Source organism: Rhynchophorus ferrugineus, unplaced genomic scaffold, assembly GCF_030347505.1.
Source record: "Rhynchophorus ferrugineus isolate W39M unplaced genomic scaffold, kcgeb_rfMv2 rfM7, whole genome shotgun sequence".
Lineage (NCBI taxonomy): Eukaryota > Metazoa > Arthropoda > Insecta > Coleoptera > Curculionidae > Rhynchophorus > Rhynchophorus ferrugineus.
The window spans coordinates 33186683-33206348 of record NW_027472586.1 but is presented as its reverse complement, the minus strand read 5'-3'; the positions used below and the strand labels follow the sequence as shown (position 1 = coordinate 33206348).

At 32.2% G+C, this 19666-nt stretch overlaps 3 protein-coding genes across 3 annotated transcripts; 1 reads left to right on the top strand and 2 right to left on the bottom strand.

Annotated features, from left to right (window-relative positions):
- Window positions 1-4978: 4978 nt before the first annotated feature.
- On the bottom strand, window positions 4979-13511 carry LOC143200233 (heat shock-related 70 kDa protein 2-like). Its single transcript, XM_076410627.1, has 8 exons — window positions 13460-13511; window positions 12914-13033; window positions 11618-11703; window positions 11468-11565; window positions 9928-9932; window positions 9582-9659; window positions 9094-9321; window positions 4979-7671 (listed from the first exon to the last, which is right to left on the bottom strand). Exons 1-8 carry the CDS (start codon window positions 13509-13511, stop codon window positions 5981-5983), a joined length of 2358 nt encoding a protein of 785 aa, XP_076266742.1. The 3' UTR covers window positions 4979-5980.
- A 2319-nt stretch (window positions 13512-15830) lies between these two features.
- On the top strand, window positions 15831-16535 carry LOC143200175 (uncharacterized). Its single transcript, XM_076410585.1, has 3 exons — window positions 15831-15987; window positions 16042-16165; window positions 16272-16535. Exons 1-3 carry the CDS (start codon window positions 15871-15873, stop codon window positions 16484-16486), a joined length of 456 nt encoding a protein of 151 aa, XP_076266700.1. The 5' UTR covers window positions 15831-15870; the 3' UTR covers window positions 16487-16535.
- Window positions 16536-17912: 1377 nt separating this feature from the next.
- LOC143199821 (uncharacterized) lies at window positions 17913-19648 on the bottom strand. Its single transcript, XM_076409947.1, has 3 exons — window positions 18454-19648; window positions 18272-18395; window positions 17913-18168 (listed from the first exon to the last, which is right to left on the bottom strand). Exons 1-3 carry the CDS (start codon window positions 18559-18561, stop codon window positions 17954-17956), a joined length of 447 nt encoding a protein of 148 aa, XP_076266062.1. The 5' UTR covers window positions 18562-19648; the 3' UTR covers window positions 17913-17953.
- Between the last annotated feature and the right edge of the window lie 18 nt (window positions 19649-19666).

Sequence of the window (19666 nt, the reverse complement as noted above, 5' to 3'; positions counted from 1 at the left end):
TGAGATGTTTTAGTGATAACCCATTTCTCGAAATCTTTTATCTTAAATTTCGGTTGTATGCCCTTTTCTTGCCTATAATTAAAGACAAGTGATGTATTTATTAGTTAATCATTGCTTCACTTGAAAAACAAAAAATCTAGTGAGAAACAGCAAACGTTATAATAAAGCTCTAGCTTTGGAGAGTCCTTGCATGCGCACAAGGATTGGAATTTCCAACAATGCCAGTTGTTGAAAATTTTACCTATATTTGTAGAATATAACTTAAATCACATAAACTATTTTGAATTCACGACTTAACCTAATATTTCTGTTAAGATCCAAGTTAATTTTTTTTGTTCTGGCCTAGAACCAGAATGGATGACGCATACCTGGTCGCGGAAACTTGCCCTAGAATGACAAGTTGGACCGAGTTATGTGGACTGCCTCTGGGCTTACCAATACACTAAACCGAAACCGTCTCAGAGTTGACCCCTGTGGATCGCTACTGACATCTTCCAATTCTGCTTCCTGCCACCTTGGTTGTTCCATGCAGAACCTTGTGGAGATCTAGATTCGGTCGAAGATTTTGGTTTTTTGGAGCAGGGCGACAGCTACAACCGGTTAAATTTGCGGTGTGAATTTCACCGCAGTTGTTGAACTTTGGAGCTGCTTCTGGGAGTTTGGTACAGGATCTAGTGTCATGATGTGTCGTGATGCTCGGCACATTTGACTGAAAAGCTGTCAGTTGAAGCACTGCACTGGCTGGCCCTTTCCCCTCTGAACCTCGGCCTTCACTGTGATGACACCGAGTTTGGTCATATAGCCGATCTCTCGCTCTTCGCTAGGGACAACTACCTGAATAATTGGTAGTTCTATCCCGGATTTTAATCTCTATCTTTGCTCGAATATGGGCAGCAACCCTCATTCGAACAAATGTTCACGTACCTCGTCACTGGAGAGTGATTCTGGGATGTTTCTTATAATCACGCGGAATGCTCTCTCTTCCGGATGACAGATACCTTCTAAGTAAGGATAATTCTTTCCTCGATCAGGATAGTGATTTTTCGGTTATCGTCGCTTGCGGGGACGAATAATAGAATGCCCTCCTATTTGTTTCGGGTGTTAATGTCGATTGATTGTTCCTTGGAGATTCTAATGAGCTCCATGAACCTCTTCTTGCCACGGAGCAGATCAAATATTTTCTTTTAACGTAGTTTGAGAAGCAGTGGCCGAGGTGGTTGGCACAGTTTTTTTCTGTGGAGGTTAAAATTTGGTTAGTAGCCTGGCTACTTACCTGTGTAGGCTGGGTTGGTCTTGGTTGGCACTAGTCTTGAAGATTACATTTAAAACTTCTGGCTAAGAGTTAACTGTGTCATTAGTGGGTTTGATTTGTAGTTTGTTTTATTGTAGAGTCAGTTTTTTGACAGTCTGCTTATTAATATTTTATTAATAGCATACATAAATAAATGCCAACTTTCAGTATTATAGGAGAGGAGTTGAGAGAGAAAAAATAAAGATTTGTTGATTAAGTTGAGTAACCATCACATTACATTTAGATTAAGAATAAATCTAGTTTACATGTATAATATTCAAATAAAAGTGAGATAGTATAAGTAAAAATACATTTTATAACACAACATTATAACAATATTTGCCACAGGTTTCTTCAAATTGCTTTTTTTATTTCTCTTATTAAATTTTTGATTATATTTGATTCTAATAAAGTATTACTAATATTTGCAATATAAGAATAATACTAAAAATATTTATTAATTGTAATTTTATTAATTTTTGTATTAATAATATAGCTAATTTCAAAAATTAAGAAAAAAAAATGAAATCTTTGGCCAATTCTTCATATCTCTAGTAACTTTTTTCTAATCATCTTGTAAAATCTTGCAAGTATTTAGTAATTTTGATTCTCGTTGTCGATTTGTTTTATCGCTGAAGCTCCTCAGTCGGGTTCTTGATGGTGGTTGAGCAGTCTGGTGGGAAAGACTCTTCAACTTCTTCTGGAAAGGACTGCTCACGCCGATAGACCAGGTGCGTTACGGACTCTTACGGATTTCTCGAAAATTCTACGTTTTCTTGATGATTATATTTATTGTATCCTATAGAAGAATACTGTAAACTGATGGTATTTCAGTTTAGTACATGCGCATTTTGATTTATTTGAATTAATAGTCTGCATTACCGCATTTTTAATGCATTTACCTTGTTTTGTAATTGGTGTTTAAAATTTTACCTCTTATGGTACTGCTGTCTAGTTTATACTGCTTCACTTTACGATATTGCAAAAAAAAGTATATATTACTGAGCATCGCGCTTAATAAGCGCCGTAACGTAACTGAAACAATTGCTCTGCGTGCGATAAGGGGGACACAGGGAGTAAGGGTAAACTGTTTATTTGGTAGGTAGTGAAACCGTGACAAGCTACTCAAAACGTGATATGCATTTGATGAGAATTATTGTTTTTTATTTGTATATTTTGAAGTCTCTTATTACCCCTGCAAAGACACCCGATCTCCCCCACCGTGACCTGGTTTTTGGCATGACTGGAATCATTTTCCTTGTCGGATTTTACACTCTTGCCTAGGACAATCACAAATATAAATTTACGACCATGCCCCAGCAGGACTCGAACCCGCGACTATCGCAACAGTAGGTGGACGGCCCTGAAGTCTTCACCACTTCGCCAACCAAGCTGGCTGGGAATAATTGTTATTTCCAGTAAAACTGTATTGACTGCGCTCGAATCAAGGTCGCGCGACCACTTTAAGGTTGAAAATTGGTTATAGTTCAATAACTTCCCTTTGTCTTGATTGCTCACTGTGATTATTTCAGCTAAATTTGGATGTAAATAACAAAGCACTCACTGAGGGAATATCATATTTTCCAAGAACCTTATCTAATCAGCCGATTTACATATGTTCTCAGTGAACACAGATAAAATCTATTTTACGAAATAAATAACATAGCGAAGACGGGAAATAACCGTGTTTTATCAAGACAATTATACAGAGATCGTAATAGAACAAATTAATCAAAAATACAGTGATATCAAAATGAGTTGACAAGAACGACAAGCAAGGAAGGAAACAAGAACTAAACGTAAAAAAGTAAATATGTTCTATAATGAAAATAAAATTCTTTACTTAGATATACAATTTTTAATTAGGCGTCCAGGGGATACCATAGATGGTTTAGAAAACGGTTAAATATAAATATAATAAAATAACTCTAACCTACAAACTAATGTGAGTGTTTAATTAAATGTTGTTTAAATCTTTCGATAATATATGCATTAGATGTACTATAATGTTAAAATAAATATTTATACGGATATTGCTCGTTCTCTCCCTCTCTCCTTCTCTCTATGGATGAACCATTTTATGGATGATATTAAAATATAAATTATTACGACAAAGTTCTGTTATTTTACGATAAATTATAAACATTTTGCTATGCGCTTAAAATGAACTTCCAAGTTATAATTTGTGCATTTTATTTACCCAAGTATTACAAGGTAATTTGATAAAGCACGGAGCTGCATCATTAAATATATAAAATATAAACTAGTTTTGTATTGAAAGTAAATAACACCGCTGATAACATTTCAGGTTGGTCCTGGTTTGTTTTGTTTATTGTGTAAATCAGGCTCTAATAATTCTGTTCAATTATATAAAATGAATGTTTTGGTATATGTATCTTCAAATTGGCATCATACAATTTTTCAGGTTTCATAATTGCAAAATTTTGATTTATCTTAGCAAAAATATAACATTTGATTTCAATAACAGTATTCTCACCTTCTCACCTCCTAACTCGCGATTGTGCTATTTTTGGGTACTGTTAAGATATGTTACCTCAACTTATTAATTTTCGTGCCATTAATGTGTTTAACTGATAGTATTTTTACTTAATACTCTTCAACAATCTATTACATTTCATGGTTAGTGTGTCTGGAATACTCACTCACTTCAATTCTAGAAAATCCCTAGTATTTTTTTTAAATTTATTATTTCAGTTACGGTCATAGAGAATGGTCACTAAGTATGTTATTTGCCTCGTTAAATTCCATTTAATTTTTTTCATTTATCTGTTCTTTTTTAGCTGTAAAATATAAACAAACAATCCAAATAACATCGGAGTGCGCTAAAAAGTTTAAACGTGGAAATGCGGGAATTGTGGTTAGGAAACTGTAAGTGGCGTCAATCTTTCGTAGCGCTTCAAATAGGTCTTGAAATAGCGAATTTTGAAATGTTGTGTTTTATTTCTGGTAAAATCTTAGTAATCCCAATTTCGCTTTTAAAATAAATGTATTTTTAATAACCTTTCCATAGTATATTATTATTATAAATCAATGTTTTTGTAAAGAATTACAGCCATCTATAACAGACAGTTATGTTTGTACATAAATGAAAATTGAGGCTGAGCAGGTGGTATTTGTAATAAAATTATTGGGATCATTAATGATTAATTCGAGTGGCTTGATGTTAATTAATTATTGATTTGGTTCAAAACCTCATTGGATTTTAATCAAATAAGAATACGCTAGATGGCTGTAATTCTTTACAAAAACATTGATTTATAATAATACTATACTATAGAGGGTAAGTAAAAATATATTTATTTTAAAATCGAAATTGGGATTACTAAAATTGTACCAGAAATAAAAACACAACATTTCAAAATTCGCTATTTCAAGACAAACACCTATATGAAGCGCTACGAAACATTGACGCCCCTTACCGTTTCCTAACCATATTATTTATATATAGATAAATAAAACACATTATTTAATTTGTTTTATTTTATTACTGATTACAAATATAAGAAAGATATTTTACCACATTCTGATATTTAATAATTGCTAATACTTTTATTGCAGAGGTGGCATTTCTAAGAACATGCTTTGACAAATTTTATTTAAAATGATTGAGTTGAGTTGTTATGGAGAGAAAACAATATTATAAATATAATAACAATTTATTTTCCCTTTTCTTAAATTAATGCGCAAAGACCAGTTAATTTATATAAACTAATAATCTAACATAAAAGAAGTAAAATATATATAATTTAAAATCGATACGTAATAGTGAAAAGAAGAAGAATTATGTTTGGTTTGACTAGTGCCAAATGACAATTCTTATATGCCAACAAATGACTTGTTGACTATGATGAATGTGAGTTCTACTGTTCTTCTTGATGTAAGCTTGTACTCTGACTGACTTGTTTTCTGCTCAATTATCGTTGATGACTTTTTCTTTCTTCTTAATTCTGATTTTTGTTTCTGTTCAGATTACTCGGATATTAATATATTCTTTTCCATTTCGCACACTAATCTTAATTCCAATGTTCTTTGGATAATTCTGATTATTACTATCGATGTATGGTGAGGAACTTCTCTTCTTCTTCTGAAGTTTATGGTTATAGCCACTATAAGGGGTCTTCTACCAGGACGAACTTCTTATAAGCTTGGTCTATCTTGGCCTGGCTTCACCATTCGATACAATACGACATAATATATTGCCTCAAGTCATATTTATTTTCCTATGTTACAAATATTAAAACAGTTAAACAGCCCAATAAATCAGACCTCTAACTTACCAAAGAAAAACAATATATATTTTTTCTAGAATTAAAATTAAACAATTATCCTAAACATGGGAAAATAAAATATAATTGCGTCGGCACAATGATAAATTGATAAAATTTAAAGAATAATTTCCATGTTATTAACATTACGTTATTCTGCGAACTAAAAAATATTTCTCGCATCACAATCGCATTTCAGAGACATTTTGTCTCGATTTTCTATTACGAGAAATTTCATTGTGTTTTAGTTAGTTATATTATGTATGCATACCATTTAAATGAACTGGCAACGTCGTAATTTTTTATTATAACTCATTACATTCGTTTCTATGGAGCTAAACTTGTATTTCGGATTAATGATGCTTTTTGATCTGAAATCTTGATAATATATGGGTTTGGACGACTAAGATTGGTTAAATTTTTGTATTGCCGTCTTTAATCTATTTAAAGGTATCTCAAATTCCTGGTCATTAATATATGCTATGTTCTCAATGCACGTTTGAAAAGCTTGATACTTTTGCAGTATTTCCTTGAAAGGTGTAGTGTGATCTATTTTCTCCATATATGTTTCTAGTTCGGAAACTTTACCTTCTATATATTCTTGATCTTCAGTTGAATGTATGCCTGTAGAGGTATATACGTTATAGGTTCTAAAACGGTTTAAAAATGTTTTAACACAACAATAATTGTTTATGTAGGCTTCAAACAAATCATTATCGCGTCTAATTTTTTTTGTATCTTCTATTTTACAATCGATTTCACTCTGGTACAATCGACAGTCCTGCAATATTACATCCAAAATCGTTTTTTCGCTCCCTGATAAGATGTTACCTTTAAGTTGCAAAATTCCATCGTGATCAAGAATAAGTGATACTTCCACTTTAACTTCATATGCTTTACCCCTTGGCAGATTATTGCAAGAAAATTCACCTATATAGTTATTATACTTTTCCATATTTCGTTCACCCTCATATATCTTAAATCGCATCCTATTATGATGATTATATAATGTCGCGAATTTTGTATTATTTTCTGTGGGTAATATTGAACCTTTTTTAATTATATTTTTTACAAAACCTTTAGTAACGTTTAATCCCAATGATGTTGGTGCTACCTCAGTTACTATAGTTTTTTCCAATTCCTTGCTCTGATTAGTTAATAAAAACGCCTGGTATGCCGCTCCAAGCGCAACACCTTCATCTAGATTAACGTCAGTTCGGAGTTTGTTTACCCCAAAGTACTCGCGCAACTTATTTCGTATCATTGGAGTTCTCGTTACCCCACCAAGAAGAATTACATTCGTTATATCTTCCGGAGCAACATTACACTCTCTCAAACATTTTTTCACAATATTCATGGATTTTTTCACTAATCCGCTTATGATTTCTTCGTATTCTCTTCGTGTCATTGACAATCTAAAATCGCTGTGTCCGCCAACGTGTTCCAATTCGATGAAGTAATCACATTCTACAGAAAGCTTCTCTTTAAGCCTAACACATTTCCGTTTCAAGCGTCCCATTAATTTAGGGGTTAAAATACTTTCACCATATATCGCTTTCAACTTGTCCGTAAAGTATTTTACAACCAGATTGTCCATATCTCGTCCACCCAGAAAGGTGTCACCTTCCACGTTCAGCACCTTATATTTTTTGTCGTTCACGTCAATTATGGAAACATCAAAGGTGCCACCTCCAAAATCATAAACCAGAACTTTCCCCCGTATTTGAGATTTTTCTCTGAAGTAGTAGAGTGCACCTGCTAGGGGTTCGGTTATGAGCCTTAACACTTTCAGGCCAGCCAATTCTGCCGCCTCCTTCGTGGCTTTTCTTTGAGCGACACCAAAATGCGCCGGCACGGCAATGACGGCTTCCCGAACATCCGCTTTCAAATGTTGACTCGCCAACTTTCTTAAATATTTCAACATTTCAGAACTAACTGCTTCCGGTAATTTCCTCGTAAGCTCTCCGTTATGGTTTAGCTCGAAAACTGCACTCCCGTCCGTCCCGCTGGTTAGTTTGAAACGACTGTGAATACTATTTTTCATTTCTTGAACATGCGCATCCTTATATTTACGGCCAATGAACCTCTTCACGTCTGTAACAAAATAGAAATAGCCATACATCCAATAATGAAGAGTAAGTGAATGGGTGGTAATTTGGAATCTGTTGTTAATATGCAACCCCTTAGTATCTTAAAAAACCGATAGCGACATCTTTTAAACACCGATATAATTAAGTATATCTAGTATCATAAAAAATACGTACAATTAGCGCCAATTTTACATCGTGTTTGACTCTGTCATTCGTTACTGAGATTTAGTGTTATCCATAGAGCATACATATAAGTTTTATTTAAATAGGCGAAATCGAGGAAATGTTTTGCGTAGTCCAACCAATACTGACTAAGAGACCACTTTGTTTATTGGTTCATTTGAATTTCCTTAATAAAGCATTTGATTGGCCAATTTCTATAACCCGATTTTTTGTTTCTATGGTTTGTTTAGGACGCCATTTTTATGTGTCTGACATTGAGTATGATCAGTATTTTAAATTATAATCACTATTATTTGATTATAATGTATCTTCATTCTGAAAAGTGTTGAGTGTTTTAGTGTTAGATATTTACTCAGTAAATTACACAGTTATTTTATTAAATATTACAATTGACAGTCCATGTAGAAGTACAGCTCGTATAAGGAAATATAGGAATAAAGAAACAATGATTGAAAATAAGGAATCTTTCAGGCACTGGGGCCTGCCAACTAGTGTAGATGATTTGAATAATGTTCCAACCAAACTAGAAAAAAGAAAGTTGCTGCTCTCTTAGCAATCGATCCTCGACCTCCGCGTGTGAGCTTAACATTCTAACTATTATACCATAGAAATATTTGCCTACCATGTTTCTACAACTTCACATCTGATAAGGTTTGTGCTTAAAAAGCATACCGAATGGCTGCTATACTGGAAAACTTCCGAGTTTTCATCACATCAGTTCAGCAATAACATTATACACAAATATCTGATTATTTTAGATAAAAAATAAGTGAAAACATTAAGAATAAAGAGAATAAGAATAAGAATAAATTGACATTTGTGTAAAATATTAACATTGCATTCTTAAGCCTAGCGACATCTGTTAGGAAAGCTGGCAATAACTCTCCTTTACATCTGGTACTAATTGTTTAAAATAAATAATTTTTTACATATTTTAAAGTCTCCTTTTACCAACTAGAGTTTATCTGGACTGGAGTCTTATCCAACTTCCCTCTCTCCTTTACCAACTTAGAAAACATCCCAGAAGACCTCCGGTCTTACCCAGCCTGGTTACTGGCGTGACCGGGATCATTTTCTTTGTCGGATTTTACACTCTTGCTTAGAACAATCACAAATATAAATTTACGACTATTGCCCAGCAGGATTCGAACTCGGGGCTATCGCAACAGTAAGAGGACAGTCCTATTGCCTTTACCTCTGCGCCACCAAGCCGGCTATAATCCATATTTAAAAATACACTTACCATATAGGAATCCTGTGGGGTGGTCGATACTTTGATTGTCATCTGCATTCCCAACCCATATAGTTGAATTACGTTCATTGTAAGATACGACGGACGGTATGATTCGTTTTCCCTCCCTGTTTGGTATGGCTACCGGCTCACCATTTAGACACACTGCGACGGTGGAAAACGATGTTCCTAAGTCGAATCCAACAGCTGGAACTTTACTTATATTCGGTAGTCCCCTATCTGCCATTTTTACAATTTACTGTGGTTAGTACTTGACACAAAAATAAATGCTGCTGTTAGAAACCGTTAATTATATCATATCATTATCGTTATCTTATCTGACAAATTATCTATCCATTTTTAATTCTTTAGGGTAAATAGATATGGCGTAGGTAAAGCCAAATGAAACAGTGGTGTTTACTTTATGTGACCGTTATTTATTGGCAATATAAAAAATGTGGAAAATACAAAATAGATAAAACGGATGGCAGCGGTGTTACCTGGTGACGAGGCTTGGGCAGTCGATGGTGGCACGTCTAAACCAAATAATAGTCGAGTACTGAATGAATGGAAATCCCCTTTAATAACATACCAGATAAATGTCTCGGGTTTGCCAACTATTCGTTATCGGGTTCTAGTTGGCGCTGCTGGCACCCCGCCCAAGTTCAACATCTGGTATTATTAGGTCGCTACAATTATATATATATATATATATATATATATATATATATATATATATATATATTACACTTATTATAGATGGATAGTTACATAGTCTTATAGATGGATTTATAAAAAAATACGAGGGGGCTTCGGTTAATTCGGTCGTTCAGGCTAAGTACTTACCGGTACTTAACCTCAACGACCGAATTAAATATAAAGGGTAAATCAATGGTATACACAAACTAAATATTTAACATTTTTCAATGTAATCACCTCCGTCACCGATTTGGAAGCATGAATGATTCCTTCTTCGCAAAATGTTTGAGGGCGAGTTGCCAGCCTCCTGTACCTAGAGAGCTACTAGATGATAGTAAAAATAGTGTTAGATAAAAAAAGTGAATAGAAAATGTTAAAAGTTAGATTAACACTTGGTTAGGTTATGTAAATCATAATATTTTTAATAATTTATAGCAGATATATGGGGTGCAGAACCGGTGTGGGTAGCTATGCCCATTGACTATGGCCATTATCATAAGGTTATATTAGCATGTATATAAATATATATATATATATATATATATATATATATATATATATATATATATATATATATATATATATATATATATAGCGATAGTTTCGAATCCTGCTGCGGCATGGTCGTAAACGTATGTTTGTAATTGTTCTAAGCTAGAGTGTAAAATCCGACAAGGAAAATGATCCCAGTCACGTCAGTAACCAGGCTTTCAAACGCGTTTAAATGTTAGAATAGCAGTAGAAGAGGTAGTTAAAATTAACTCCACCATTTCGTCAATATATATTTATGTTCTGTCTAATATATTGTTTTTTATAAACGCAGTAATTCATTAGGTTTATCTATACTGAATTTAAATTGCGGGATAGACAAACATTTCTGATACTCAATGATATTCTGATTCCAGCTTTTAATCATATATGTATTTTTTGAACGTGTATGCCCTTTAATCATATCTGAATTTACAAATTTGTGGTTGTATCTCTGTATTTTTCTAGTTAACGTTAAAGATGAGTTTCGAAAAACGATAGAAATGCAATACTCGTACATATCTGTTCCTAGATACATACATTTTTTGTGTGTAGAATTTGAACTATTATGGTTCCCTTGCGTAAAACTTTCTGGAATATCTCTCGCTATAATGCTGAGCTAAACGTTTAAAGCATTCGTATATCTATATTTCAAATTAAGATCAAAAAAGACTAACTTCTCGAAGGTATGGATTTCATAATTGGTATAACGGGAAGACATACTATACTTTTGAATTAGTTCCTTATAATTTCTCACACATAGTAAAATCCATTTAGCATATTTAAGTCCTTCGATAATATATGCATTAGATGTAATATAATGTTAAAATAAATTTGATTTGATAACATTATTTTCGTTTCATTTTCTTAAAAGTCGAATATCCATTGAAAAAATATTGATAATTTTAGATTTTATTATCATTTAATTTCGGCCATTCTTGGCAAAATATATACATTTCCTCATAAAACTAAATTATACTGTTTAACCATAAAAAACTATTTACTAAATATATAATTATAAATAAACAAATATTATATACATTATTTAAATTATTATAAACAATAAACACACAGATTGTTAAATAGATTAAGGTTGATTATCAATTTTTCATAAATAAATAAGACAACTTGCGGTTAATATATCTTAAAAAATTAATACTTCAGCATTAGTTCCACAACTTTTATGCCACTCCTAAAACCTCGCTCTAAACAAGAACAATCAAAATTCTTAAATATAAATCGGTGTATCCGATGTACCTGAAGATATACTTAATTATTTTAACCAATTGATGTATATTGTTTGACTTACAAGAACCGTAAAATAATCAAGATCAATATGCCCCAATATCGTGTCAGTGGACAATGATGTTTTGGGGGAGTTGATTTTGGGGAGATCTATTTAAAAACTTTAGGAAATATTTATTTCTGTAGGACTATTTATCTGCATTTTAAAATGTTTTTAGATTTATTTTAAATATAAATGTTTTAATAATTTGAATCTGAGATGGTAAAAGGCATAAATTTCCTGTAGTACTATATCAATAGCTATTTTTAAATGCATTGAATTATTTATTATTTGAATTTTGTTATTGATTACTTAGACTTAGGCGTATCATATAGACATTTATGAGATAGTACTTTTAAATACGCTCTGTAAACTTTTACATATTTTCCTTAACTTACGTTTCACTTAGAGAAAATACAATAATAAATACAAATATATACAAATAAACATAATTTATTTCAACACAAATAACAATAATAGAATGCTTTAAATTTATACATTATTTATATTCAAATGAACAATTTTTTTCTTAAACATGGTGTCCCATTCGTCGGTTTAATCCACAATTATGAGCCTTCATTTTGGCTATTGTGTGATATTACATTCATTACATTGATATTACATTACATTCAGCAAATGCTTCTGCTTTTTGGTGATTATCTCGTGCCCAATTCCCACATAGGTCTCTTATAGGTGAACTGTGTAGACATGAACGCTTTAAATATTTTGTGGCTTTCCAGAGTGAGTAATTAGTTTCTTTATCATCTGTTAAATTTCTCAGATAGTCATTTATGGTTTTGTTTTTAATTCCCAGTATTTTCCTTTTCAGTCTTTGGGTTATATTGTTTAATCTATTTTTATTTTCAGGTTTTCTGTTTCGTTGCCACTTTTTTCGTAATTTACGTTTTTCAGCTATCATGTCCTTCACTTCTTTTGGATAATTAATTCCTTTAATTGTACTTATTGCAACCAGCTTGTTGAATATCAACTACGAATTTCTCTGCTTCAAAGTTTAATTGTTCAGTTTTCTTGAGGGATACATTTAGTTGAATTCGTTTGTTCAACAATTATATACAATAAAGGGTTCTGTAAACATCGGTAAACATCTTCGTCTGACATAACGAATTAAACAAAACAGTCGAATCGTGCATTTTACTGAAAATAGTAATTACTCTTTTCAGTCGCTAGTGTTTTGACTATCGACTGTTTCGACTGTTTTCAGTCGATAGTTCCCAACGCTAGTTTTAATATTATTTAGCAGAAATTTGGTGGTGATATTAGAGTATCGCACTTATATATTTTCTCTTCTTGTTGATTTACAGGCGGATAGTTTTCGAAGAAAAAACAATTTGATGCTTGCGTAAGCACCTAGCTCTAGTTTCATGACAGCTCTGGCATCATGCTTATTGTCTTTCTTTGAAGGCTTTCTTTCTGCCTTTTCTGTGAGATTTCCGCATGTCAAGGGTCAGTGAAATTGAAAATTGACTTCAGAAATTACTTAATTATACAATTTCACAAATTTTTAGTTTAGAATGTCTTTGAAACTTCTTAGCTAGATGAAGTTTTCTTTAAATTAATTTCTTAGGAAAACATTGTAAGTATCTTTGGCATTTTTTTCTTTGTGTATTTTCAATTACTTTAAAACAATATACATTCATTACGGTCCTGTTTTAGCAGAAGAAAAATAGATCTCGATTTATTTTTTAAAATATGCGGTATAATACAACTGTATAAAGTTGCATTTAGAAAATATAGAGAGCACTTTCATATCTTGTTTTATTTAAAATGTTTTTGTGAACAGACGTCTTGCTTCGTCGATAAAAAAGAGCAACGTTTCCTGCTCGTTTATTTCGAACCCTGACTAACTTTCGCTTTTAATTATTACTGGACACCGAGGAGCTTTACAGCATTTGCCCATCACAACGACCTTAACAACATTACCAACATTCAACCATCCCCCAGTCCATTTGATATATTTTTCGGTAACCTTGTTGTTCAATTAGTTCAGTATAATTCTTGTAAGAGAATATTAAATGATTTGGTGCGAACACAGTTGAACTACCTTGGCTGAAATTATATGAGATAGTAACGAACTTTTATCCAGGATACATTATTCCGCAACATCTCCGGATTTGACGTATGAGCACACTCCTGTTTAGAATAAATCATAGAAAATAATAAACTATATGAAACTATATTGCCTTTTTTTTCTAACGGCCGTCCATTATTTTCGAGTTGATCGCTACGATCGATCAACACAAAACAAGAAATAAATGTAGAATATTTACATTTTGCGACACATTAATAATTCTATACTAATATTATTCTGTTATGTTGTGTTATTCTTGGTGGTCTAACATATATTGGTTTTAAAATATCAAAGAACAAGGGTAAGTGCGAAATGCAATGTTAAATTTTTAAAAGTTATAAAATCCATAGAGCATCAATTTTATTTATAGCGGGTGTTTTAGCTGCCAAATTTATAACACATCATTTTCCTGGAATCATCAACCTGGAATAGGTATCAACATATGCCAAAATTTAATGAAAATAAGAACAGAGAAGAAAATGATTCTTGTTGTGATTGAAGTAGTCGAGTCATTCATGGACAAACCATCAAGAATAGTAGCAAAAAATGTAGTAACTGGTAATAATTAGACATTTATTTTAAACATGATATATTTTAGTAATGATTTAAATTTTATTTTATAATGAAGATGTAGCTAGAATTTGTTGAGAGTAAAAGTCGAAGAATGCGATATTCAGAGAATCGGAGAATAAATTAGACAGCATTTTGTTAAGATATAGAACAGTGTGTATCGTGATACTTTGAAATAATGATACTTTGAAATAATGATACTTTGAAATAATTAAATTTGCTAACAAAAGTAGGATCAAATTATCAAAACTCTCAACGACACCCTGGTGATCTAATGACAAAGAAAATATAAGGTATTATTATATAAGAGTATAGGTATAAAAAATTATTCTTTTGTGAATATAATGATGTATTGATTGAGATGTCGTTGAGCTTTAAAGTACGATCATCCATTCGTTTTAGACTAGTAAATGTACAATAATCGAAAGCTCGAGGTAGTCAATTTATTAAAGGGGTTTGTGGATTAAGAATAATAGCGATAATTTTTGAAGATTTTTAGGAAAATTTTACTGCTTTCATATATAGTGGTGGCTATTTCGTTTCATTTTAATTATATTGGTTGTGTTTGATCTAAACTATTTTGGGTTTTTTTATATATAGTTTCAACAGTAAACCAATTATTTATCATATTTGTGTATTTTTACTTATAAAAAATAATGATAATGTGTAATATGGTGTTTTAATAAAAGTAAAATAGTTGGACATATATTAATAATATTTTTGTTATTTTGTTTTATTCAATACTTTTTTAAATAAAATGTGTTATTTTCAAAATTGTACCATTTTAATTTACCCCCTGTACCTATTTACCTCCTTAATATATTTGACATTAAATGCAATAATCACGATAAAATATAAGTAAATAAAGCAGTATATGGCGCATGCGTGCAACTCTGATTATTCTCTGTATTCAAATTAAAGGAGCCAATATGGGCCGAATTCGGAGATGTTGGGGAATAATGTATGCTCGTTTATCCAGTGTTAGATTTATGCCTTATCAGCCAATACATTTGGTTTAGTTTAAGCCCAAGCGTTTTGTCACTATCTGTTTTTTCCATGTTAAGTGTCGATCAAAATGTATTCCCAGATATTTAGCATTGTCTGCATGCGGAAGTTCAATTATTCAATTTACAAGGAAACAAGTCCATCTATAAAGATTGAAAGTTACTTAGGTAGATATTATCTTATTTACGTAGGTACGCAATATTTCCATCCAAAATTCGACTTTGTTTATACGAAGTTGGAGGTTTTTTTGTGGCTGATATTGGATCATCGTATGATATATTCGATTAATAAAATATATTCGATGATACTATTTATGTTTCATTAATTATCAGAGTCAAAATTGATGCGAGATGGTAACGTCTTATATTTTAATGAGATGAACTGGGTGTTTGGAGAGGCTATGATGCAACTCCACTTATTATTGCTTAATATCATGCAACATATTTATCAAAGTTTAACAAAGACTCCGTGCGAGCTTACCATAAAAAAAGTGCTTTAAATAGAATTGTTGAGTGTTATGATACAGTTGCGATTATCTATCAGTATGAAGTGGATCAAGCCTACATATAAGTAGCAGTTGGACGACACATCGCGTTACTGTACCATTCTAAAGATGATAAAATCACTGTGTTTCTTTATCCTCGTAGCCGGGGTTGTTTCAAATGAAAGCATTGGAGAAAGCATGGATGTAATTAGAATTGACGAGGATTATATTGTATCGATTAGTACCGTAAGTACAACGCACTGCTCCTTCTAAATAATCGTCTTTTCCCAACATCTTTAGGCGAGATATATTCAAGCTTTTGCCACTTGTAAACTCTACGGCAAGACTCTGGTCACGGAACGCAATGAAGCCGAAACTTTGAAATTTAATAACGTTTTGAATGACGCCGGCCTCTCGGGACGCAGTAAGTGATTAGATAGCATTTTTATACAATATTAATACATGCTATTGGGATCTGAATAAACACAAAATCTTATAGCAACTATTTATTCAGTTAAGAATTTTCACAGGCTATTGGCTTGGAGGTATCTATCAGCGTGATGTCGAATTTACACCGGAATGGATTTGGCTGGATTCTGGAGTGGTATTTAACTACACCAATTGGTACTCCACGCCATCAACTTCGGACTATTGCCTGAGAAAGTATCCAAGCGCCACCTATAGCGGAAAGTGGGTAGCTGATAGTTGTGCCAGCGAATATTATTTTGCTTGTAAAAATATTTAGTTATTTCCTATCTTCTTAGTTCTTATGTAATACAAATAATTCAACCTTGGTAACTATTTGATTCGGTTTCCTTTTGTTCGTAAATTAAAATATACTTTCTATTTAGCAAAAATATTATTACAAATCATTGTTCCCTAAACAACGTTGCCCAAATTATAGAATATGTAACAGTGTAAAAACACAGTAGAATTAAATATGCCCATACCCCATTGGAAGAAAAAAAGGCTCAAAATGATATCAAGACTTAGTGAATGGGGATGGGGCCAAAACAAAATATTGTCGATAACGTAATGCAAACGTTAGTTAATATCAGGGTGAAATTGAAAATAATAACTCTGTTTGTTCACTTCACTACCTACCCCTGGTGTTATCTCGCATCTACTCAGTATCTGGAATAATATTTTTCACTATTTAGTAGGTCGCTGCTGTAATATTTAAATTTCCTATGCCTTAACTCATTACACTGCCTTACGTTTCCTTTTTACACTGTCTATATTGATAAAATTAATTAATCAAAAAATTAATAGTAAGATGTCTAGAATTGCATTAGCACACAGTTCTTTCTGTACGAAAGCATATTTTTTTCAGAAGTAGTGCCCAAATTACAAAAATATTTAACAGTAGAATAATGGATATTTACTGCGAAATTTAGAGCGAAAATTCTGTTTAAAATACAGAATATATAAACGCATTACGTATTTTGGCCGAATTATTTAAACAATTAATTGATCTAGATGTCAGAATGGATATCACTGTTTTATTAATTTATTTTGTATTTCAATGTTGTAAAGCAATATAATATATTTTGTTCTGGTCGATATATAACTCATAGTCGTACAATGATTGTCATTTGTGTTAGGAACTACGAACGGGAAGACATAATATCTGTTTAACTCACGTTGTATTATATCATGTTGTATGTCATTGGAACTTTACTGTTTTTATATTTTCAGTTACTATTTATTTGCTAAATAAAATAATAAAGGTTTTGGTTAATTTTATCCAGTGTTTGTTCTGTATGGATGTTTTGGCTCTACTCTATGATATTTCCGAGCCTGTCAAGCATATCAGGCACTGTTTTCACTGGCCTAGTTATAATACTCCTCATAGACTTTGGATGTAGATGACCATGACTGAGGTAAGTATAAAAAGTGAACGTGAATATGAATAACGTATCAGCTCAAACACTTAGAACTGATTTTATTTTATTTTGTTGCTATATCGTTATTCTCTCTTCCAATCTATTAAATTCTACTAATATATTTGTTTCATCAGCTAATATTCTAAAGTTGGGATTAGCATACTGTTATGTGAAATACTAGTTCATATCAATTGTTCATTATCAAAATAATAATTATTTTCTTGTATTCGTTAGAAAGGGTGTTTCGGGGTTTAAAGTTCAAAGAAAATCGAATTAAACGAACCATAATGCGAAATTATGTATATTGTTTAAACAGTAGGACCAATCTAATTATTTTTACAAGCGAAGTAATACGTGCTGGTACATGGTTCCACTGACCACTTTCCACTGTAGGTGGCGCTCGGGTATTTTCTGATGCAACAGTAGGAAGTCGATGGGGTCGAATACCAGTTCGTGTAGTTCAATACCACTCCGTAGTCGAGCCAAATCCATATCGGTGCAAATTCAGTACCGCGCTGAAATATTCCTCCTAGCCAGTGATCTGTGAAAATTCTCAAGTATTATGTATGAACTATAATAAAATTGAGACAAGTGCAATTAACTTTATGATGTATTGATATCCAAAAATCTTTATGATGACTTACTACGTTCCGACAGTCCGGCATTATTCAACGCCGTGTTAAACTTTAAGGTTTCTGTTTCATTGCGTTCAGTGACTAAGGTTTTACCGTAGCGTTTGCAGGTGGCGAAAGCTTGAAGATATTCCAACTAAGGATCATTGAATAAGATAATTAGTTAGTTAGAAGGAAGAATTCCGTATACTTACGGTAATAGTGGAAAAAATATAGTCTTCATCAACTTTTATAAAACCCCTAGGGATTTCCCGGGAATAAACTGTCGCTGCTAAAATGAATAAACATAGTAATTTGATCATCTTGAGGTTGGTGCGGTAATGCGATGTGTCGTTCAACTAATTCTTATATGTAGGCTTGATCGTGTTTCAGATTCTGATAGATAATCGTCGCCTTATCAAGACACTTAAAAATATCTTTAAAACACTTTCCTCGACGAAATCCTAGAGTATCGTTTCATTTGACTTGACTTGACTTTATTGCATCACATTGAACAATAATAATAATTGGATTTGGTACATGTTAGATTATTGTTATCATGTCTTTGCTTCGATTTATAGCGAATATAAAATCGAGCTAGGACGAAAAGAAAAAAGTAGTTTTGTCGATATTTTTTCCCTAAAACACAGACATTTGGAAAAGGAAATCATAAATCGTCCCAAATATCCATGTCATTTAGACTTCCATCTGCAAGATGGATATTTAAATCCTTTTAATTTTGGACATTTTATATTGTTCAAAAAAAGGTTTTGTACGATAATGTAAAGCAATCAGACGGGTTTGCCGCTACTTTTTAAATGTAGAATTTGTCGTTTTGGACAAATCTTAGTAGAAGAAATAACTACCATGAATGGCAACATAATTGTTGATTCACAGATTATTCCTGATTACTTTTTTTAATTCTCATTTATTGTTTATTAATTCTTCATTTATGACTTTGTATTTATTATTCTTCATTAATTATTCTCTATCTATTTTATCGTTTGTTTATATTTTATTTTTTCCAAATTGTCGTATATAGCTTAAAAATAAAGATAATAGCTTTATTTTGCAGTTGTGACCTACGGATACCTTGAAGCATAGATAAACATCACTAAGTGTAGTTTCTGTCCGTTCTTGATGACAGCGTATCTTACGTGTTTGCCTCTGGCTTTTTGCCTTATATGCACTGCATGTTCATCATAGTGGATGTTAGGACAATTTGAACGAAGATACTTTTTTATTTAATTATTTAGGTGTATCTATAACAAGTCAATTGAAAAGTCCTCCGCCTACCACAGTAAAACACATTTTTTTGGTAAAATTAGTTTTTTTTTCAACATAATTCCCTTCAAGAGTGATACGCTGATTATAGTGACCCTCCAACTTTTAGATACTATTTTTGTAGTTTTATGTTTGGAGCGAGTT